This window comes from Phalangium opilio, unplaced genomic scaffold (assembly GCF_054372755.1).
Source record: "Phalangium opilio isolate 3A_F unplaced genomic scaffold, DU_Popi_V2 ptg000048l_1, whole genome shotgun sequence".
In the NCBI taxonomy this organism is placed as follows: Eukaryota; Metazoa; Arthropoda; class Arachnida; order Opiliones; family Phalangiidae; genus Phalangium; species Phalangium opilio.
The window spans coordinates 5,588,587-5,611,296 of record NW_028324170.1 but is presented as its reverse complement, the minus strand read 5'-3'; the positions used below and the strand labels follow the sequence as shown (position 1 = coordinate 5,611,296).

At 39.6% G+C, this 22,710-nt stretch overlaps 2 protein-coding genes and 1 non-coding gene across 5 annotated transcripts; 2 read left to right on the top strand and 1 right to left on the bottom strand.

The window, feature by feature from the left end:
- Positions 1 to 649: 649 nt before the first annotated feature.
- TRNAP-AGG (transfer RNA proline (anticodon AGG)) lies at positions 650 to 721 on the top strand. Its single transcript has one exon. It is a non-coding gene; the product is annotated as a tRNA-Pro (tRNA).
- Positions 722 to 1,258: 537 nt separating this feature from the next.
- Positions 1,259 to 10,646, top strand: LOC149673967 (protein mono-ADP-ribosyltransferase PARP4-like). Of its 3 annotated transcripts, none has more exons than XM_089839767.1 (2): positions 1,259 to 1,895; positions 3,388 to 10,646. In XM_089839767.1, the coding sequence occupies exons 1-2, from the start codon at positions 1,871 to 1,873 to the stop codon at positions 9,804 to 9,806; spliced, it is 6,444 nt and encodes a 2,147-aa protein (XP_089695893.1). In that variant the 5' UTR covers positions 1,259 to 1,870; the 3' UTR covers positions 9,807 to 10,646. The 3 variants fall into 3 exon arrangements, with proteins under 3 accessions (XP_089695893.1, XP_089695895.1, XP_089695894.1); XM_089839769.1 differs by lacking the exon at positions 1,259 to 1,895 and adding an exon at positions 2,527 to 2,848; XM_089839768.1 differs by lacking the exon at positions 1,259 to 1,895 and adding an exon at positions 2,528 to 3,012.
- A 62-nt stretch (positions 10,647 to 10,708) lies between these two features.
- Positions 10,709 to 22,355, bottom strand: LOC149673966 (BOS complex subunit NOMO3). The gene is made up of 12 exons (XM_089839774.1): positions 22,141 to 22,355; positions 21,673 to 21,901; positions 20,129 to 20,502; positions 17,411 to 17,606; positions 16,983 to 17,334; positions 15,652 to 16,175; positions 15,387 to 15,577; positions 14,976 to 15,285; positions 12,630 to 13,024; positions 11,619 to 11,877; positions 11,363 to 11,473; positions 10,709 to 11,267 (listed from the first exon to the last, which is right to left on the bottom strand). The coding sequence occupies exons 1-12, from the start codon at positions 22,281 to 22,283 to the stop codon at positions 10,785 to 10,787; spliced, it is 3,567 nt and encodes a 1,188-aa protein (XP_089695900.1). The 5' UTR covers positions 22,284 to 22,355; the 3' UTR covers positions 10,709 to 10,784.
- Positions 22,356 to 22,710: the final 355 nt, after the last annotated feature.

Sequence of the window (22,710 nt, the reverse complement as noted above, 5' to 3'; positions counted from 1 at the left end):
GATTTTCCCACTTCCATTTGAAAAATTTCCCACATTTCCCACACCCCCTTTTTAGCCCCGCCCCCAGCTAAAATATGGTAGAAAAGTTACAGTCTTATTTATCTGTACTATTTTTTCCTATTAGGTTTAATATGGAATATCACTGCGCATAGCTTGGACAATATGTACAAATGCGCCAAAACGCTATAAGGCTTTAAAATTCTCAAAATATGCTACTTTTTTCCAGCGCCAAATTTAAAATCACCGGATTTATTTCAAAATTTTCGAAAATACAATAATTTTAACTGCACTGTCTGCACTATTAACACTTAAAGAGAAAAATTCCCACATTTGACCGATTTAGGGAATAAATTACCTTTGTCCCACAGAGCCAAAACCTTACCAAAATTTCCCGCGATGTGGGAAATTTCCCACACATTGGCAACACTGCGCCCGCCTGGAAAACAAGTAGTACCATGAGACAGGTTACAAGCATTCTCGGTTAGGATTTCTTCGAAAATCGTAGGAATGAACATCAAAGATAATAAAGATGACACTATTCATGCTTTGAAAATTTTAAAAAAGCCTTAAGATGTTGCAAAGATGTTCTAGTGTTAAGTGGCAATATGAAGCTTAGAGATTTTTATTACTTTAAGAAGACTTGCATACAGGTCCGTTGGTCTAGGGGTATGATACTCGCTTAGGGTGCGAGTGGTCCCGGGTTCAAATCCCGGACGGACCCAGAATATGATATTTTGTTTCAAATTTCTATTTTAGTCTAAAATTAAAATAACTATCCAATTAAATTGTAACTTTCAATTCCCTAGGATCCTCACTGTTTTGTTAGTTTTTTTTCTCTTTTTAATCTTATTGACAAACCATTTATTTACTTATCTTTATAATTTTTTCTACATATACATGGTCTTCCTTAACCTCGTGTTTATTTTGTGCCCTCTGATATTGTACTAATTGCTCTTGATTACTTTCGTGTTAATGTTCTCTTATTTTTATATTTACATTTAATTTTCTTTTCTCTTTGACAATTTGTAACTATTGTATGATGCCCATTCACTCAATAAATAAATAAATAAAATAAATAAATAAATTAACTGAATTCAATTTTACCATAATTTACCTACATACGATTTGTAAATATATTCTCATTTCCTCCAAAACCAAAATATTAAAATATGATTTAACAGTTCTGAGTCGGATTCCGACTCCGAATTTCATGACTATTTTGCTAGTCAGTAGTTACTGTCCTCAAGAAGGTTGTATAGTATACTATACAACCTTCTTGCTGTCGTCTCGGGCCATTAGAGCCGTAGAAGAAGTGAAGTTTACTTGGGAGGTGACGGAAGGGGTTTTGGGGTCAAGTCAACTCCGGCGGACACGGGGCAGTCGGCACCTTTAGGGTAGGATAGCCGAACACGTGTCGTATTCCTTCATCTTCAGTCGCCATGAAGCTTGGCTTACAGGAGTTCGCCACTCTCCCGACCTGAAATTAATGGTGTTATTCTTTATTTTATTGTTTCAGAATAAAAGTTAAGGCTCAAATCCGGCGAGCGGTTGGTTTGCATAATTTTTTTATTAAATTTTTTTCATTTTTATTATGAAATTCGGTAGAAAAATACCTTTTATTTATTTATTTATTTATTTATTAATTTAGATAAAAATCAGGCAATTAAAATAATGCTTTCAAATATACAGCTTTCCGATAGATGACGCTAAAAGCCTAGAGGGAGATGATCAACCGCGTGGCGCCGCCTTCAGTCTGGGAAATAGCACACTCAGGGCCGGAAATAAGAAACATTTGTTATAGGACATGTGTCCAGTGACCCCCTGTTTGACTGGAAAATTTATAGGACATTGTCCACTTTAGTGTGCAAAAATGGTGTCGCTTCTCCATAGTCAAGGTATCAAAACTTCGGAAAATTTATTGGTCAAAATGTCCAGTGACCCCCTTAGTTTTTAAAAAAATTATGGGACATTTTTAAATTTTATTGGACAATGTCCAGTGTCCTGTGCTTATTTCAGGCCCTGAGCACACTTCCTCTGGTCCAAATTAAAACCAGCTTATTAATTGCTTGAACTTGTTTTTTAGTTCAAGAGGTGGGGATGACCAGTTTATTAATTGCAAATCTATAGGAGAACAAACGCTGGGACCAGTCCGGAGACCAGTTAATTATTTCGGGGACTGGGGGGGGGGTCACTGGTCCCAAGGACTAGTTTAAAATATGTCCTTATTTCCCAGACTGGCCGCCTTTGCCGCAAGAATCGCCAATAGGGACTTGGCAGTACTACGTCATGCAACGTCAGGCTACTTTCCACTAGTGCTAAAAAACATTCCAGGAGGAGGGGCTTATATAGCTTTCATTCTGTTAAAAAAACATACCATAATGGCGCTGGGGGCGGAGTTAAGCCTGAATTGCCAAGTCCCTATTCGCCAATAAATCGCCATTGTCTTATGGTTAGCCAAATCGATCTTGCGTTCACGAACACAAGATATAGGGACTAGCAAAATCGAAAGTTCATAGATTTATTTATTTATATATAGATATATGAACTTTTGAAAATACCCACAATATCTTCGAATCTACAGGTTCATATATAAGAAAGGTGCTTTTAAAAGCATTAGTTTTTTTTTCTTCAAAAAGCTTGGATAGTTTCAGTACGTAGTAATTTTAGTAAAAAAATATTATTTCAAGCAACTTGCGTAAAGTTGCGTCCCTGAGCGCAAGATCGAGAGGGCTCTATTTAAAGGGATATCTTTGAAGTCGTCTGCTAGAGTTATTATTGCGCAATAGTTTGAAATATCCGGGTCCGGGAACAGTGATAGTGAATTAGTGATAGCAGTGTTTCATAGTGGGTGTGTTGTTAACTGACGTATTTTAATTAATTACTGTCAATACCTTCTCAATATTTTTTCTTAAATAACGAAAATATAGTAGCCATATTGTGTTTTCAATCAATAATATCGCTTTAAAAGCATAATACTAAAATATTTTTTATTGCTGAGTGTGTTATATTGAGGTAAATAGCTGAAATTAATTGAGCTAACTTAGTTGTGACGTCAGTGCCCATGTAAAACGTCACTTGATTAGCTTTTGGCAGCGGGCGGCTATGATGTATGGTACCGCTTCGGTTCTATGGGCAAATAGCATGGGTGACGTCACACTAAGGCTTATGAGATATCTCTCTCTAGTACAGAGTGCTGTCAGTCGTGACGTCAGATCCAAGGTTAAACGTCACGAGTCTGCCTTTAGCAATGGGCGGCCATGACAGTTACCGTTTTTTCTTTATGGAAAAACAGCATGGGTAACGTCACACCGGCGCTTCTGACAGCACTCTACAGGCTTGTAAAATTTCCGAGGGGCTAACCACTTCAAATTCTATTTTTCTTTAAAGATACCAACGGCCCAGTCATGTTGGAGCAATTTTGCCCAATAATTTCGAACTTCTCGGCGTTTTCGAGTGTCAAAGGTAAACCTAAGCCAACAATATCCAAAAAGCTGAGAACTTCACCAGGAAAGAAACCACCACCAGAAATTACCAAAGTAACTCAAGAAGACATGAAGATGGAGAAGGAACCAGTCACGTGTTCTTTGAACGAAAGTAACGTAAATTTGAAAATCTTTATGGGAAAATGTTTCTATTTTAATTTTGCTAAAAATTATAACGGGCAATCTAAGTTAGAATTAATTTCTAATGTAATTGATAATGGTGGGGTTCAAGCGACAATTCTTAACAGTAACGTTGATTACATTATCTGCCTAAAAACGTCAAATGATGACAGCAATCTGAAACTTAAAAAGGCAAAACGATTAAATATACCAATAATTTCATATGATTTTGTTGAAAAATGTATCGTGGAATGTAAAATTTTAGACGTAGAACCATTTTTATTGTCAAATGATTCCAAATCAGAACATTTCCAACTTGGGACGATAACTTTATCCAATGATAATTTTAGTAAGCCTAAAAAGTTAAGCCTCGCGTCTTCAAAATTACAAAACGTAATTTCACAACCTTACAATGAGAATCCTTCGAGTTTAGAAAGCTATGTTCTGTTAAAATTCGTTAAATTAAAGGGAAAAACTGTAACTATTAACTCTCCTGGCAACGTCGTAGTTAATTTCCCATTCTGTGTATTGGAGTTACACGCGGAAATTAAAGAAAACTACGAAAAACCGAATTCGTATTGCGTTTTTAGTCACGAAGGCGAAATGAAAGATTTAGATCGGGATAAAACTAAACAAATATGCAGATTTGTTTCCAACGTACAAGATGCGCTTAAAATATACGCGCAGATTGTTAAGCAATTAACGGGAGCCCCCAAATATTTGAAATGCACGCAAGAACTTTTATCGGAAAAAATAGGATCGCCCGCACTCCAAAAAATTCAAGCCCAACTTAACGTTAACCATGTTAAACCAGAAGTAGTCGATCTTATAAACAGCTTATGGCAGGAAATTATACGTAATCTGGAGGAATGTGACGTCACCAATGACGCGCCTCTAAGCCTACCATCTTGGAAAATAAAGGAGTTAATTAAAATTCTGCATCAAATTAACTTCATTTATAAAAACGGGTCAAATAAAAAAGATGAAGCTATTATCAGCCGTTTATCACGGGAATTCTATCAAATTCTTAAGCCTAACGATGAGGAGAAATTAATTGGCCAATCAGAATTAAGAAAGCTGTATTCCTTCTGCGAGAAACTGAATGATTTGGTCCAATTAATGGAGTCATACCCTCTGGATATAAAATTGGACCCAGAAGCGTGTTACCGAGCGCTCCGATGCGACATTAATCTTATCGAACCTGATACCCAAGAATACAGCAATATCTCGGACTTGGTATTAAACTCGGAAACTGATTTCGTAATCAGGAACATCTTCAGTATAGCCAAAAATTCCGAATCAGTTCTATTTAGAGGCGATTTGGGTTCCTCAAGACTCTTGTTTCACGGAATATCTCCTGGTAATTTCATGGGGATTATATCCAGAAGTTTGCAAACACCTAACCTCGATTTCGCTCCCAACGACAACCTCCTCGGACCCGGGATTTATTTCACGGATTCTTCAAGTTTCGCTGCCAAATATTGTCCAGTTTTGGCGAAGACCACTTCCGGTCGTCGCTTCTTGTTAATTTGCGAGATTGCGTTGGGGAATATTTACCAAACAAATGTAGCGGAACAAAGCTTAACCTCACCACCAATCGGATTCGATAGCGTCATGGGGGTTAAAGGAACCGGAAGTTGTTTCTCTGACAACGAATACGTCATATACGATAATCGCCAATGCAAGTTGCGGTACCTGGTCGAGTTCAACTACCCTGAGGACGACTGTCAACTAGTCCAAATGAAACCGAGACTGAGCTGTCCAATACAACCCAAAACTATCCAAGACAATGAACAGTATACGTACGATGTACCAACTTCACCTTCATCGCCTTCAACCGCTGACGTAGCAGGCTTGGAATGCATCGACTCCGGAAAAAACGGCATGCTGTCCTTGGGCGAAATCCACGTCCGATCGCGCATCGTTGATTTAGTAGCTAAGGTCTACTTGTTCCAGACATACTTTAACGTTTCGGACACTCCATTAGAGGTACAATACGTCTTCCCACTGGACAATGGGTCGGCCATTTGTGGATTTGAGGCCTTCATGGGTGACAAACATATTGTGGGAGAAGTCAAAGAGAAGGAGACAGCCCGACAAGAATACAATGAGGCTAAGAAACAAGGCCATGGGGCTTATCTACTAGAACAAAGTTCCAGGAACGTCTTTACTATACAAGTTGGAAATATTCCGGCACATACAAGCGCAGTTTTGAAAATCACCTACATCGCCGAGTTGACCGTTGAAAATGACTCGGTAACCTTAAACATCCCAAGTTTATTTCAAAGAAAGGGTAATGAAGTCACTCCCCAATTTTCCTTCGAAGCCAGCGCGGAAATGGCCACAGAGATCTTATCGATTGCCTCACCGACTCATAGGGTTATCCGTAAACAGACTGACACTAAGGCTGTAATTAAACTGGTACCGCAATTACCAACTCTCCAAGAATACGTTCATGACATCCCAGACTTAATCTTGCTGATAAAAATCGCTAATATTCACGTCCCCCGGATGTGGATCGAAAAACACCCCAAGCTGGACACTAGAGCTTGTATGGTGACTTTTTACCCAGAATTTCAATCGGATCCGGACTATGGGTGTAGCACCAATTCAGTACGAAAGCCAGTAGTGTTTTTAATCGACGCTTCGGACACCATGAAGGCTTCATTTCAAGACTTGATAACTTTGGTTCTATTGTTGTTAGATAAGATGAAATTAGACACTCCGTTCAATATGGTCGCCTTTGGAACTTACCAACGCGAGCTGTTTCCAACTGCGCACGCACCACTGAACACGGACACCCGTAATAAAGCCATGGAATTTGTGTCCGATTTGCAACCCAATATGGGGAAAGCCTTACTGGCGCAAACACTAAGAAGTCGCGCTTTAATGTCTTCAAACGACGAAGAAACGGACTTTATCTTGATAACTAATGGGGTTGGACTAGAATCAGACTACGCTTTGAATAAGTCGTTTAATACCACAACATTTCGGGTATTTTCCCTTGGAATTGGTCACAAGCGAAACCAACATCTGGTTCAGTTAATTTCCCGTCGAACCGGTGGCTTGTACGTTAATTTTCACGGATCGGAACGCAAGGAGACTTGGCCTTTGAAAGTCCAGAAGGTCATAGAGAAATCGAATCAACCTTGTCTACGAGACATCAAGGTCTTATGGCAGAACGAAGATAGCGTTCTTCAAGCCCCAAAGATGTTATTCTCCATATTCAGTGGTTTCTCACAAATGATTTACGCCTTGGACACTTTTTGCACAGTGGCAACCCTGAAGGCTAAAATAGGTCACCAGGAAGTATCCACCGTCGTCTCCACCCACGAATTAAGTCAAACAACTGATTCAATGATCCATAGCTTGGCGGCGAGGGCTTACGTCCAGGACTGGGAAGACGGTCTGCTAGATGACAATGAAATCCTCAACATGGTCGCTAAAGATGACGCCAAAAACAATGTTATCGCTTTCGCTAAAGAGAACAGCCTTGTCACATCATTAACTAGTTTCATAGCTGTTGAAAAACGCGAAGAAAATGAAGAATTCACGCAAGTATCCGTGGATACCTTACTAGAAAAATTGGCTATTGACATACTGAGTTATATGGCGTTTGTTGAAGAAGATATTCAACTAGACTTAGAACCAAACGACACTGAAGATATTGCCCTAGACAGAGTCGAAGAAGCGCAAGTTTTTTATAAAGAGTGCGCCAGCTTAAAGAAAAAGAAGAAGAAAAAGATGACCTTGTCCACCCTCAACGATAATCCCAGTGAAGATGTCGAAATGATGAAAAGAGTTGCAATGTCCTCCTTAAGTGTTGAACCTAAGGATGTAACCTTAAAATTTAAGCGTCGTTGTCTAACAGGCAAAAACCCGCGGAAAAGGGTGGCAAATGAAAAGGTCGGAACACCAGAAAGAGTTGGACTGCCCTCAGCGGATGATAAAATGTGTTATAAAGCTTTAAACGTTGAATCTAAGGAATTATCCTCGACAGACGTTGAAGAATATTTTAAATCTGACTCAGTTTCAACCAAGCTCGAAACAGCCAATTTTCGGGTTCAACGAAGAATGGCATCTGATCGTTCAAGATCAAGGTCGCCAGGTGACAATATTGAGTCACAATCTTCTTCAGATGATTTTATGGAGCTCGAAGCAGCCAATTTTCGTGTTCAAAGAATGATGGAATCTGATCGTTCAAGATCAAGGTCGCCAGGTGACAATATTGAGTCACAGTCTTATTCAGATGATTTTATGGAGCCTGATGACGCCTATGAGGTTTTAAACTCATCAGTGATGATGATGCCTGATTCTGAAGCTCTTTGCTTAGATTTTAGTGAAGAGGAAAGTTGTTTACCATCAAATGATAATGGCAATGCTGGTTACGTGCCAATGTCCCCGAGTTACGCGCCAGCCTCACCAAGCTACGAGCTAACCTCCCAAATAACCAAAAATTCGAATACCACGGAGAATGTAAACATTGAAATACAACTTCAAAGCAACGTGGAAGCTTCGAGAACGGCATCTTCTGCGCTAATAATGAAGCCGATTTTCGATAGGGACCATCATTTTAAGCAACCGGATCCTACTGCACCTCTGGGAAGCACATTTGGTGCGATCGCTACTTCAAATTCTTTAAATTTCAGTGCACCGGCACCACCGTCTCCACGAACTTTCGGAGTTGGGTGTCCAGTTCTCTTGAAGAAGACTCATAAACCTTCTAAAGCTCCGATGGAAAAAATTGTTGCAATGCCTGTGAACGCTACTTCAAACACTTTGACTTTCGGCGCATCTCCAATATCAGTAGCACCACCAATGCCATCACGAAGTTTCTTTGCATCTGCAGCACTAAAGGTACCACCGCTGGCAGTACCACCGCCTCCACCAAGATTTGGTGCAGGTTTTTTTAGCCCATTGAAGCAAGTGGCTCCTAAACCAACTGAAGCACCGCTGGGAAATATTGGTGAAACGCCTGGGAAAGGTATTTCAAGTGCTATGACTTTTGGTGGATCTCCAGCACCAATAGGAGCACCACCACCGGGAGGAAGTTTCGGTGGAGGTTTTTCAAGTGCTATGACTTTTGGTGGGTCTCCAGCACCAATAGGAGCACCACCACCGGGAGGAAGTTTCGGTGGAGGTTTTTCAAGTCTTTTTAAGCAACCAATTGGTGCAATGCCTCGCTTATCGTACTCGGAGGCTACTGCTAATACTTGCGCTTTCGGTGTATCTTCAGCGCCAAGAGGGCCAAGCTTCGGTTCTATAAATCAATCATCCTTTGAAGCACCGTCGGGGTATTTTGGTGTAGCCACTGCCCACAAAGAAACTATACCAACACCGACAATTTTACTGGATTCCAATGAAGATAATTTCACCTCTATGTCATCAAGATACGCGTCAAGAAAGTCAAGAGAGGTTCAAGTGGCTACCCGCGAAGGAACGATGCCAAAACCGACACTTTTAAAGAGTTACAACGAAGATACTGACTCCTTTTCTACATTCTTTGAAACCAACTCTTTAGTCCAATGTAAACAACGAGTACTTGGAAATCCCAACTGCCCATTCATCAAGCACCAATTTGACTCGTCAATCAGTCAAGGAATTATCGCGTTATTTAACCAATTCGCTGGCAGATCCGATTTACAGTTCCATAGAGCCATGTCCTTTTATAACGAAAATTTCAAAGTTAAGGGTGGAAGTTTACCAATTTTAAGTAGCATAGTAGAAAAATTGAAATCAGATCATGGCGTCGGATTGTCTTTGGCAGTTGACAACTTTAACTTAAGTACTTGCGAAGTACAGAGCTGTTTATGTCACGCCATAGCCCTAATGGAAAGGCAGTTAAACAACAATGGCTTAAATTCACTGGGAACAGTTATCAGTTCGCAAATTTTGAAACTGGTTCGAGATTTAACCATTTTGGAGGTAATTCTAATTTTGATTTTAACGGAATTAGAAACGGATTTCTTGCTAGACGTTCAATCTAGCTTTGATTTGGTTGTTGAATCTATTATTGGACATTTAAATTCAGAATCTTACAAGGATTTCAAGGATTATTTTGTCTCTGTCAGTAGATTTTACATTAACAAGGATTTTGATAGAGTTTACCCGCTTTTGTATGATACATTGGAAACTGGCTGTAAAAGTTGGGAAGAATATGTACTTATACATTTGGTGTTGTCTCACAGTGCCTTGCGGTATTAGGGCCATCGGTCATTAAATATATTTGTTAAAGGGAGGGTGAAGTAGAAAATCAAGTGATTTTTTATCGATTCTTCTACCAATTTTAAGACCAGTCTGCGTAGTCAAACATTCAGGAAATACTTCCGAATGAATTTAAAATTCAAATTAGGTTCAGATTTTAAGGATAATTTTAAACAAGGACTGCCGACCAATCGCGTAACGCCCTGCCTTTTTGTTAACAAAATTCTCGTGGCACGCTCCATGTCTCGCGCCACGATTGTCACGTCGCGCGCGAATTTTATCAAATCTCGTGATAAATTTCATTCGACACGGAACGTGCCACGAGAATTTTGTTAACAAAAAGGCAGGGCGTTACGCGATTGGTCGGCAGTCCTTGTTTAAAATTATCCTTAAAATCTGAACCTAATTTGAATTTTAAAATCATTCGGAAGTATTTCCTGAATGTTTCACTATGCAGACTGGTCTTGTAATTAGTAGAAGAATCGATAAAAAATCACTTGATTTTCTACTTCACCCTCCCTTTAATTGGCATTAGAGTTATTGAACCATTCTTGTCTAGTCGGAATATATGTAACACATACCGCTGTAACTTTCAAATTTGTAACAAATCATGTTACCGATTTATAACATACTATAATTTTACCATGGTAAATTATTCCTAATTTTTAAATTACGGTAATTAAATATGTCTATTGCTATGTCGGGAAAGATTGTCGCATCTCAAATAAAATATATGTAACCAATAATTAGTTCTAGTAAGTAACTTCAGCGTTGCTACCTTACATTACAATATAACTGTGTAAATTAAGCTCAGACATGTTAATAAAATAATGAAAACAGTTTTACTTGCCTTGAATGCGTATCTTCGTCTTGATGACGACAACAAATACATAAAAAAAATATTCCACATTCCATAGAAAACTTTATTAAATTAAATTAACGATAATTTTACTTAATTTTAACAATGAATGGTAGTAACTACGTCCTTCTGGCTTTAACCTTCTTGCGATTTCCCGTGGCGGAGCTTTCACTTACCGATGAGGAATTAGCGGCTTCGTTACTCGATGTTTGACTCATATTTAACCTGGGTGGACTGTTCAACATGGAATGGGCCATCTCACCCAATTGTCCAAAAACGGGCAAGACCTTATTATAATTAAAAATAAGGACACTGATGACCAGAATGAGTGGTAAGACCAATAGTGATCCTTGAGCCATTTCCTGCTCGGAACTACGAGGTTTTGGCTCAAAACTCAAAGAAAAATGACGGTAAGTCGAGTTGGCCTTAAAGGAGACTGACGGTAAGTCCATATGGTATTGACTACTAGGTAAGGAACTGTCCAATCGAAGCAAATAGCTGCGATTGTCCAATGGTAACAATGGAAAATGAAAAATGCTCGTTTGGCCCAAGTTTAGTGTATGAGTCGCCTGATCTGGGCTGTCCTCTCGAAATAATCGCACCTAAATTGACGCGTAAGCTTATAATTATATAGTCTGCCCTATAAGTACGACCGTGGTATGACGCGAATGCGGGGTGACGTATTTCAATGTCATACCTTTAATGTTGGTAGATATTCTTGGTTGGTTTTGACGTAACCACTGATCCCCATTTGATTGAAACGTCTAAAAACCACCATCCTAATATCATTGACGTCTCCCTTATTAACCTGAAAGCGTGTCGCGATTATTAAAAAAGGGTTGACGCAAAATTTGCAGATTCAAATTGCTTAATTTAAGGTTTTCCCTGACCTATGGCAATTAACCCTCCCATAGTTTCTGACTGTCCCTGAGCCCTTAACCAGATTGCATTACCTTGATGAGTACTTCCTTGGGTGAGAGTCGCTCAACATGTTGGTTCTCTTCACTGTTGGCCTTTAGATGGATGCTGTATTGACAACCCGGTTGCAGTCCTCTGATGCGGAATTTGCCGTCTTGTTCGCTCAGCGCTTCTTCCGGGAATTGTTTACACGCCGCCGAACCCGACCCAGTTGCTTCCATTAATAACCCTGGTTCCGCTTCGCCCGTCAGAGAGCTGACCGTTCCGAACGCGCTATAGGCCACCCGCTTACCCCTATAATTAGATTTTATGCAAGTTTTAGAGCAAATTTTCGCATAACTATTAACTGACTATTCAGACATATTTCTAAACGGATGCGGGGAAAACTGAGATGTTGATCCCGATAAACCTCTTGACCTTTAAGAGGGCATTTTCTAAGTTCCTTGACCAGCGACCTTAAGCTTTAGGATGCACATTTCCAAATACCTTGACCAGCGACCTTAGGCTTTAGGATGCACATTTCCAAATACCTTGACCAGCGACCTTAGGCTTTAGGATGCACATTTCCAAATACCTTGACCAGCGACCTTAGGCTTTAGGATGCACATTTCCAAATACCTTGACCAGCGACCTTAGGCTTTAGGATGCACATTTCCAAATACCTTGACCAGCGACCTTAGGCTTTAGGATGCACATTTCCAAATACCTTGACCAGCGACCTTAGGCTTTAGGATGCACATTTCCAAATACCTTGACCAGCGACCTTAGGCTTTAGGATGCACATTTCCAAATACCTTGACCAGCGACCTTAGGCTTTAGGATGCACATTTCCAAATACCTTGACCAGCGACCTTAGGCTTTAGGATGCACATTTCCAAATACCTTGACCAGCGACCTTAGGCTTTAGGATGCCCATTTCCAAATACCTTGACTTTCCCTATTTCCTAAATTCCCCACTATTCTCTGAACTTCCTGACCGCTATTCCCAATTCCCCGTCTATTCCTTGACCATCCACGAGAAATATAGTAAAGCTTTAAATACTTACTTGATTGCAACTCGCGACGTCTCTCCTTCTTTGATGGTAATCATTTTATTAGGCGGGTCAAAATGGTATTCCTTCATGACGGGTCTCAAAAAGTATTCACCGGGTCCCAAGCCCAGGAATTGGAGGCGTCCCTCCGACTGCGTCATACCATTCTTCTTGTAATCCAATCCCCCGCTCAAAATGAGCAACACTCCGGAAAGGGCGGAGTTATTCTCGTCAGTGACTTCCACCAGAATCTCCGCTAATTTAAACGCTTTGAAATGACCGACTTTATTTTCAATTTGCGTGAACGTGAACCCTTCTTTCTCGGCTTCAACCACGAATTTCGTTTCTTCGTTGAATGGACCAATTGAATATTTTCCGTTCGCGTCACTTACAGTCTCTTTCAATAATTCCTAACAAGGGCAAAAATCGTTTTGCAATACTTCGATTGGTTTCCAATGTGCTAAGGTTGTACAGGACCCAACAACGATCTAAGAGTGTCTCTCATACACTATAAAGCGAGGGGTCGGACGTTTGTCAAAATCCCGTACACTTCGTTTGAAATCTGTTTAAAATCTCTCTCGAAAATCTCGAAATCCCGAAATCTCACGTCAAAATCTAAAAATCTTAAAATCTCACGTCAAAATCTAAAAATCTTAAAATCTCACGTCAAAATCTGAAAACTTTAAAATCTCACGTCAAAATCTAGAAATCCCAAAATCCCTACCTTAAAATCTGAAAATCCCGAAATCCCTATTTTAAAATCTGAAAATCCCGAAATCTTCACCAAAAATCCCGAAATCTCACATAAAAATCTAGAAATCCCGAAATCTTAACGTAAAATCCCAAAATCTCATCCTAAAATCAAAATCTGAAAATCTCCTCGAAATCCGAAAATCTCCTCGAAATCTGAAAATCTCCTCAAAATCTGAAAATCTCCTACAAAATCTGAAAATCTTGTTCCAAAGCCCGAAATCTCCTTCAAAATCTGAAAATCCTGAACAAAATCCCGAAATCTTCTTCGAAATCTGAAAATCGCGTTCAAAATCTGAAAATCTCCTTTAAAATCCCGAAATCTTAAAATCTTGGACTAGATTTCCAGATTTCTAAAATCTGAGTCAGAATCTCAAAATCTTGGTCAAAATCTTGAAATCTCAAAATCCCGTACACTGAAATGCCAAACGTCCGACCCCTCGCTATAAAGTTACAAAGAGTGCCACATAAACCTGAGAAATGCCTGCGCAATTGAATACCCTGAGGATACAGTGATCAAGACACTATAAGGTGTCATTTCTAGTTTAGTGTACATTTTTTTCTCTTTCAGTAAATCGTAGAAAATCAACACAATCATAAATAAACCCTTGCAGTAACAAATTCAGAAATTCCTTTGACAAAAAACTAATTCCATCAAGTTAGAGAGCTTTCAGTTGGAGGAGGAGCTGAGCCAGTGACACAATTTACGCTGCCATATTGGTGGGTTTAAAGTAAAAGGCGGCTCCATTATCACCCCTAGCATGCTGGCTAATCTTCTGGACACGAATTTTACCTTACCAAAGGCAGGAACCAATCAGACCTAATGCACTAGGTCCCATTGGTTCCTGCCTTTGGTTTAACTAGCCTTTGCCAAGCTTAGCCAACATGTAGCGGAAAAGGCATCTTTCAGGGGCATCAACGGAGCCGCCCTTTGCTTTAAAGCAGGAATGAAGCTGAGACCACCCAACCAATATGGCAACCAGAACAGCGGTAAGACTTGGGAGGGTGTGACGTACTACTATTCCATCTGAAAGCTCTATATAGAAGGTTTTCCCGATGTCTATGAATTTCCAGAAAAAACCCACGTGACTAAACGCCAACCAGTGAGGGAAGGCTTTCTATACATGGTTATGTTTAGGAAAACTGGTTCTGAAGTGGTAAAACTGGTGAGTCAGGGACGATATATACTCATGAAGGACTATCAAACAATGCGAAATTCTTCATTTCCAAGACGAGTTTAAAATTTTTTCCACACTTCTACAAACTCTTATAAGATACGTTTCACAACACCTTTACATAACCACACGGAGTAAAAAGATGGAATGGGACAACAGGAAAATCCTTCAAAGTCTAGTTGTGCAACAGTGCAACTCTTGTTTTATAAAAGTTACTGTGGAGTGGAAATGGTTTGGGTATGTGATAGCCCTACTCGTACCATTTCACACGAATTTTTGAGGGCGAGAAATTTGGTTCCATAAATGAAACAGGGGAAAGCTTTGAGTACGCGCACAATAGGCCTACTTCTTCCCCTATCCAACAACTTTATTTATTTAAGCAAAATAGGCCAAAATAAGGTGTTATGTTAATTCTTCCCATCACATATTGACTTACCATTTCCTTATCAGCGGCAGTTTTTTGTAGATAAACTTTAATCGTAACTCCAGCTAGTTTAGGCGTTACTTTGCCTTGAATGAAGAGTCCCATTTTTCCCTGAAAATGAAGCGCATTAAGCATGCAATCGTCCTTGGCTCTCAACTCGATGAAGGCCGGTTGAAACAGAAGACTAGAGGAATATGGTTTAGCATAGAGTAGCGACTGGGGGTGAACCCAAACAGAAAAAGAATATTTCCCAGAAGGCCCTTCTTTCAACGTCACATTCTCAATCTCAACAATACCGTTCCAGTCTCTAGAAATTTCCAATCTAAGCGATCGATGGAACCACATGAATTATTACAATGTTTAGTAACATTTCATGAAAAGAACACGTGGTAAAGTTTAAAAGAAACACGGAAATCGGCTTACCTTGTATCAGTGACATTATCACTGGTTGCGATTGTTCCCGTGACCAGATGTTTCGTGGCCACTAAGGAAACGGGTGTCGAATGCGCAGTGTTAAATGTAAAGACGTCCTCTTGAAACAAGTGACAATCGGATGGTTTAATCGAGTACTGTCCTGGCAATGGCAAACACTCCTTGACCGTCCCTTTACCGACCTTTAAATTTAAGGTCAATCCAACGTGAATTTTAATAACTCCGTCTGTCACATTTTTCAAATGAAGTCACTGACCTTGATGACCTTGGTGGTTTTATCGGGCAAGGTTAACTCAACGTTGGTGGCGTGTGATGAAATGAAAGTTATCTGGTATCCAGTATGCTCCAATAGAAGTCCTTGTACGTCCTTATTGGTTACTGTAAAATCCAGGACGGATCTCTTCCAGCACCAATCGTTCTTCAAGATGGTCAGTTGGTACGATCCAGGGAGTAATTGCGATATGCTAAAGCGATTGTCCTCGACAGGAATGATCTCGAAGCCGTCATTATTCCTTCGCGATGGGTTAAGGCGAAGTTGTAATTGATCACTAGCGGAACAGTCCTCCAAACACGTCACTCGCCCTTCTGCTACCGCGCTGAATTGCTCGAAAATTAGGTTCAAGTTCGGTTTGTCTTTCAAAGAGATCGTTATTTCGTTGGGAGAAAACTGTAAACCAGATTCGATTTCTTCTCGGCTTATAATCGGTTTAAAAGTGTATTCCCCGGGTGGTAATAATACGCAGAATTCGCCTCCCTGATTGGTTGATATCATTTCGGATTCTGCATAAATTAGCCCCGCAAGACATTAAACTAAGCGCAAAGCTCAGCCCAAATTTCAAATTACTTATACGAAAAAAATTGGGATAAAAATTCCGTTTTATAGGACAATTATAGGATAATTTTAGACCAAGTAGGGCCACTTTTGTATAAAATTATGTATAAACACTATTAAACTATCAAAAGGTAGGAACTTGGAAAATTTTATAACGTTATAGGGAGCTAACAGTTCTGACCCTGAAACGTCACACCCTTCTATCTCTTACTGGAGTTTCATCCCCCCCCTAACGGTTGGAAACAGTATAGAGTAATGTCAGTTCTACTATGCAAACGTCATACCATAGAGTAGTGTCGGTAGAGGGGGGGAGTTGACTGTTTATCCCTCCCTCTAGGCGCGCTTTTGTAAGAGGGGATACTGTACGCGCCTGGTAGGGGGGATGACACTTAGCTAAGAGATAGAAGGGTATGACGTTTGCATACGTAGAACTGACATCTAGCTCTAGCTCAGTGTCATCCCCCATACCAGGCGCGTACAGTATCCCCTCTTACAAAAGCGCGCCTAGAGGGAGGGATAAACAGTCAACTCCCCTCTCTACCGACACTACTCTATTCTACGTGCAAAAATGCCAACCAGAGAGGGGCTGCGTGACGTCAGCCTATCTCTTCCCCCTAGCCAGTTGTTAGCTCCCAATAGGTTCAAAAATATAGAATTTTATAAGATATTTTATTAAACTGTTGGAGAGGAATTATAAACTGAAAATCCCCAAAAACGTATTGAAAATAAAAATAAAAGCAAGGAAATATGGTTACCTTGATTGGTGTTAGCCGATACCTTCCTCTTCGATACTTGAATGGACCTTTTGGCCAAAGTGAAGTCCGAGTCGCTGGAGCTAACCCCAAGTGTTCCACAAACATTATATTTCACAGGGGATATATCGGGTAATTGAGGCGTGTTCGGCGTCACTTTGACAGCCATGTCCTCAAAATGATAGTTATCAGCGGATACCCTCATCTTGTAAAGACCCGTTTTCATATTCTCAAGATGGTACACGCCGTTTTCGTGCGTCGTACCTTGATGGCTGCCATCTAAATAGATCTTAACGCCAGCGATACCAACTCCCGAACTACTGATGACGCGACCACTAACGCTAAAACCTTGAACCTAAGGTCATCAAAAATGCGTCAAGTCAGGTTCGAAAATTAATCAACCGTGACGTTCCCTCGATCTCTGTTCTCACCAAGAATTGTTCTTTGAGGGTTAAACTGGAATGAGTCACTTGGAAATCGAGCGAATTGGGGGAGACGTCGAATTCAATGTGTTCCCCTTTGTAAAAAGGGACCAGTTGATATCGACCAGGACTCAAAGACGGGAAACTGAAGACGCCATCACTGCCTGACGTTACGTGACACAAGTATCGGTGTTCACTTTCAACTCTATACAAGCCATATGGATAAGACATATACTTCCGAATTACATTCGTTATAATTAGGCGTTACGGCTACACCCCCATAAATCTTACACGACACGAAGAACAATTTCCTAGAAACCCATAAATTTCACGCTTCGTGAAAATACATTGGGTAAAAATCTCTTAAATCTTACGCGTCATGAAGAGAACTTGGCTAAAAACACATAAATCACATGTTTTTGAAGAAAACCTAAATCTCTTGTGTCAATAAAAACTGGTAAGTCTCACATAAGCTAAAACCCATAAATCTCACAGCGCGATGAAGATAAATTGGATAAAAACTGGTAACCCATAAATCTGAGATATCATTAAACAGAACTTCAGTTAAAATCCATAAATATGACACATCCTGAAGAGAACTGGGATAAGAACCACCAATAAATATCACACGTCATAGACCATTCCATTAATGACATAAGAGAAACAAAGACCATAGGGACGGAGCCGCCATCGGAGGCTATTTCCCTCAAGCCAAGGGCAAGAGGCACTGCGAGAGGCAGTGAGAGCTGCCCAGCCTGCCACGTATAGAGTAGTGTCGTTAGAGAGGGGAGTAGACTGTTTATCCCTCCCTCTAGGCGCGCTTTTGTAAGAGGGGATACTGTACGCGCCTGGTAGGGGGGATGACACTGAGCTAAGAGATAGAATAGAGTAATGTCAGTTCTACGTATGCAAACGTCATACCTTCTATCTCTTAGCTAAGTGTCATCTCCCTTACCAGGCGCGTACAGTATCCCCTCTTACAAAAGCGCGCCTAGAGGGAGGGATACTCAGTCTACTCCCCCCTCTACCGACACTACTCTATGGTATGACGTTTGCATAGTAGAACTGACATTACTCTATAGTAAACGCGGGCTTCGTTAGGCGTTGCCTCATGCCCTGAAGGAAACAGCCTCCGATCGCCGGTCCGCCCGTGTGGGTTGGTTTCTTTGCAAGTATTTAATGGAATGGTCTATAAAGAGGGCTAGGCAAAAAAAATCATTTGTGTGGCTTCCAATGTGCTAAGGCTGTACAACACCCACCCAACAACGCGATAAGGCTATACCGTCGCTCGCAAACATTATAAACTTACAAATAGTGCCACATTAACTTGAGAAATGCCTGCCCAATTCAATACACGCGCGATACAGCGGCCACGACACCATAAGGTGCCATTTCTAGTTTAGCCTACATTTTTTCTCTTTCCCTAACTTAGTCATCATACAATATTAACTTGATCATAGATAGTGGAAATAAACCCTTACACTAACAAATTTCACAATATCATTCGCCCAAGAACGAAATCCATCAATATACATATAATGGATGGGGTTTCAGATTTCTATGGGATTTCCAAAGAAACCCTACTGTGAAAAACTACTTCCCAGAAAGGGGTGGCTTTTCTTTTATTGAGTCCGTTGCAAAGGGAAGTCAACAATGAGTTTTCTTTATCTACCTCACACGCCCCCAAGCTCGCCCGCCCATGACGAGAAAATGGTCAAAAACGCGTCAACAAAGAGAATAAAGGGGAGAGGGGAGGAGTGGAACCTATACCGCTCTACAAGCCTAAAATACTTGTTTCCCCTAAATGTAACTAGAGGTACAAGAGTTTCTCGCTCTATTTTGACGGGTCTACCGTCGCTCCGCCTACCATAGACTATCAACCTGTTTGACGTCATAAACCAAAACTCCTCTGTACCATGGAAGAAGAAGGGTATATGGAAGGGTCCTATAGTGTTAAAGAGAGCGCGTTGAAAAATCGTAACTTCCCCCTTTTCATTCCCTCCTTCCCGAGTTTATCACCAACGTTGAAAGCTTCCGCGCAGTCGCATCAGTAGTACTGGCGGTAGAGAGCGGATCTAAGTATCCCTCTCTCTGTGGCTTGCGCGCCAATATTGCGCAGAGCAGTAATCGCGTTACAGCTAGTGCCGAGAGGAGAGGAGAGTTTTTCCACGTGACCCTACATTTCGCGTAGCCGTCTGCCTATTCACCTCGCCGTTCCATTACCCATGAACGCTGGATCTCTAAAGGGACCGGAAAACGCCCGCCTTCCACTGTACAAACCGAGTACTCTCTAGCATAGCGTCGGGGGAAGGGACGGGGGTAGTGAATTTGGGAACACTCAAGGCCATTCGGTCTTTTGTGATTCTGAATAAACCTATTCAAAAGAAATTTCAAGGACCTTGGCTGTACCGGTATTTTTTATTTATTTTTTTACAAAGCAACCGTGCTATAGACAAAAATCTATTCCGTTTACTGGTCCCTTTAGAGATCCAGCGTTCATGGTACTACCCACTGAAGATGCGCGATAAAAAAGGGCAACAAGTTTTTCCCCACTTTCCACTCCCCCTCTTTAGTCTCTTTGGCGTCAATCTCAAACAGAAGGAAGAGAAATGCTTAAATCTCACATGTCATGAAAACAAATTAGCTAAAAACTATAAATCTCAGGGGTCATCAATAGAAATTGGTTTAAAAGTCGACATAGAGATAGTTAAATGAACAAAATCCAACCTGAATCCATCCTTGACACTGGTATCACATCCCTGTACCACGGCTTGATTAACATCCTTTGAGAACAACATGAAATGAACCCCTCTAATTGGTTCTCCATCACTCTGCACTCTCCCTGTTACATCATAGCCTGATACGATAAAGTCACTAGCTACTCTCTGGTTGTCTTGAGTGACCTGCAATGCTTGTTCCCTCCTTTCAAATTTCCATACAGGGTGTGAAACACTCAAAGTGTATTCTCCGGGGAAGATCTCTTCAAAATGGTAAGCACCACCAGCTGAAGTCTCAACTTGGCGCGTTTTCTTTTCCCCTTTCTGGCTTTTCAAAGTGACAGTGATGCCTGATGGACCCTCTGAGGAACCCTTACTTGTCACCTGATTTCAATTTTAAGGGGTTTCAAAATATCAGGCAATTTGCCAGAATTTGAGTTAACCCTCTTAAGTTTGATTAGTGGTTACTATTTAAACCTTTTAAATTCCTCCATCTTTTAATGGTATTATGAAATAATGGCTGCTTCAAAATAATTTCAAATATTTTAACCCCCCCCCCCCCGTGAATTATTTTTCCAAATTTTTAATTCCCTGACTTATTTGACCCAATTTTTAAATTCACTGACTTGTTTTTTTTTTCAATTTTCAAATTCCCTGACTGGTTTTTTTTCTTTCAATTTTTTAAATTCCCTGACTGGTTTTTTTTTCAATTTTTAAATTCCCTGACTTTTTTTTTTCAAATTTTTGACTTGTTTTTTTCAATTTTTAAATTCCCTGACTTGTTTTTTTCAATTTTTAAATTCCCCGACTTGTTTTTATTCAATTTTTAAATTCCCTGACTTGTTTTTTTCAATTTTTAAATTCCCTGACTGGTTTTTTTTTTTCAATTTTTAAATTCCCCGACTTGTTTTCTTCAATTTTTAAATTCCCTGACTTTTTTTTTCGATTTTTAAATTCCCCGACTTGTTTTTTTCAATTTTTAAATTCCCCGACTTGTTTTTTTCAATTTTTAAATTCCCCGACTTGTTTTTTTCAATTTTTAAATTCCCCGACTTGTTTTTTTCAATTTTTAAATTCCCCGACTTGTTTTTTTTTAATTTTTAAATTCTATGACTTGTTTTTTTCAATTTTTAAATTCCCTGACATGTTTTTTCAATTTTTAAATTCTCTGACTTGTTTTTTTTTCAATTTTTAAATTCCCTGACATGTTTTTTCAATTTTTAAATTTCCTGACATGTTTTTTCAATTTTTAAATTCCCTGACTTGTTTTTTTAAATTTTTAAATTCCCTGACTTGTTTTTTTAAATTTTTAAATTCCGTGACTTGGTTTTTTTTTTTTTTCAATTTTTAAATTATCCAAATTATTTGACCCAATTTTCAAATTCCCTAACTTTTCTTTGACCTATTTTCAATTTTTAAATTATCCAAATTATTTGACCCAATTTTCAAATTCCCTAACTTTTCTTTGACCTATTTTCCCATTTTAAAATTTCCTTAACTTAGCCAACCCTAGAAAATCATTGATTCAACATAACAAGGGATAAAGACGATTACCTTTCCAAAAACGGAGAACCCCATGAATTGAAAATTAATATCCTGTCCTTGACTACAGGCATCAGTGACACCATCAACATGAAGGGAGACACTTGCTGGTTCAAACTTCCATCCCTCAGGTGGTTCAACCTTCAGGACGTATTCACCCTTGTCGTATAATGGAATGAAGTAGTAGCCATTGTTGGGGGCGCAATCAGTTTGGTATTTTAAACTACCTTGCTTTGAGTACCTGTTACAAAATCATTAGTATCATCAAGGCATGAACTTAACACTGTTTCTGAGCATGAAAACCATTTATTACTCTCGGAACCCACCACTTTCTTAAAGCAAAATTAAGTTACGTTTAATGGTTAGATTACATTTCGTAAATCATACTTCACATTAATTATCCTTAAATTATTCTTATTAACCGCCTTACTATTAATTAAATTCATTGCACTTTGAAATGACCAAGGCTTAATGACTTACAGCTTTAGTTCAACTTTAGAAAATTTGATTTCGACGCTATTTGATTTGACAAAGCCACCGCATCCTAATATTTCGTTACAACGAATGTTCGCAAAATATAGGAAATTAATTATTATAATTAAAAATGCATATTTAATTAACATTTTATCGTTAATTTAAGACTCTCAGCCGGCTTCCGCTTTAATAGTAGCAGACTACTTTGCTTTGCCATAGCCCACTCGATCACGCACTCAGCGACGCCAGAACAAGTCACTTGAGGTGGTGGTCGCTAATTGGTTAATGGTTTTACCGCGGTTTTTCAAAAAATACAGTCCACTTTAATCAATATGAAAGTTGGGCTTAGCATCTGAAAGTTTTGAGACGTTTTGATAAGTTATATAAATTTTGAAGTTATTTTATTTTATCAATATAAGTCGATTAACCTATACAAATGAATAAACTTAACTTCAGGCTACGAGAATTGAGAATCTATTCCTTTTCAGCAGTTGCTAGTGCTTTGAAGTTAGGTTGTGACAAAAGTCGGAATCATTCTAATCTTATTAAGAATGCCATTGTTTAATCCATGTTAAA

Excerpts from the sequence above, each read along its gene's own strand:
- LOC149673967 (XM_089839767.1), top strand. The coding sequence starts at position 1,871 with ATGGTGTCGCTTCTCCATAGTCAAG. Across the intron at positions 1,896-3,387 it reads GTCGCTTCTCCATAGTCAAG|ATACCAACGGCCCAGTCATG; the intron begins GTATCAAAACTT and ends TTTTCTTTAAAG.
- LOC149673966 (XM_089839774.1), bottom strand. The coding sequence starts at position 22,283 with ATGTTAATTAAATATGCATTTTTAATTATAATAATTAATTTCCTATAT. Across the intron at positions 15,578-15,651 it reads AAACCACCAAGGTCATCAAG|GTCGGTAAAGGGACGGTCAA; the intron begins GTCAGTGACTTC and ends TTAAATTTAAAG. Across the intron at positions 11,474-11,618 it reads CCAAGGAAGTACTCATCAAG|GTTAATAAGGGAGACGTCAA; the intron begins GTAATGCAATCT and ends ACACGCTTTCAG.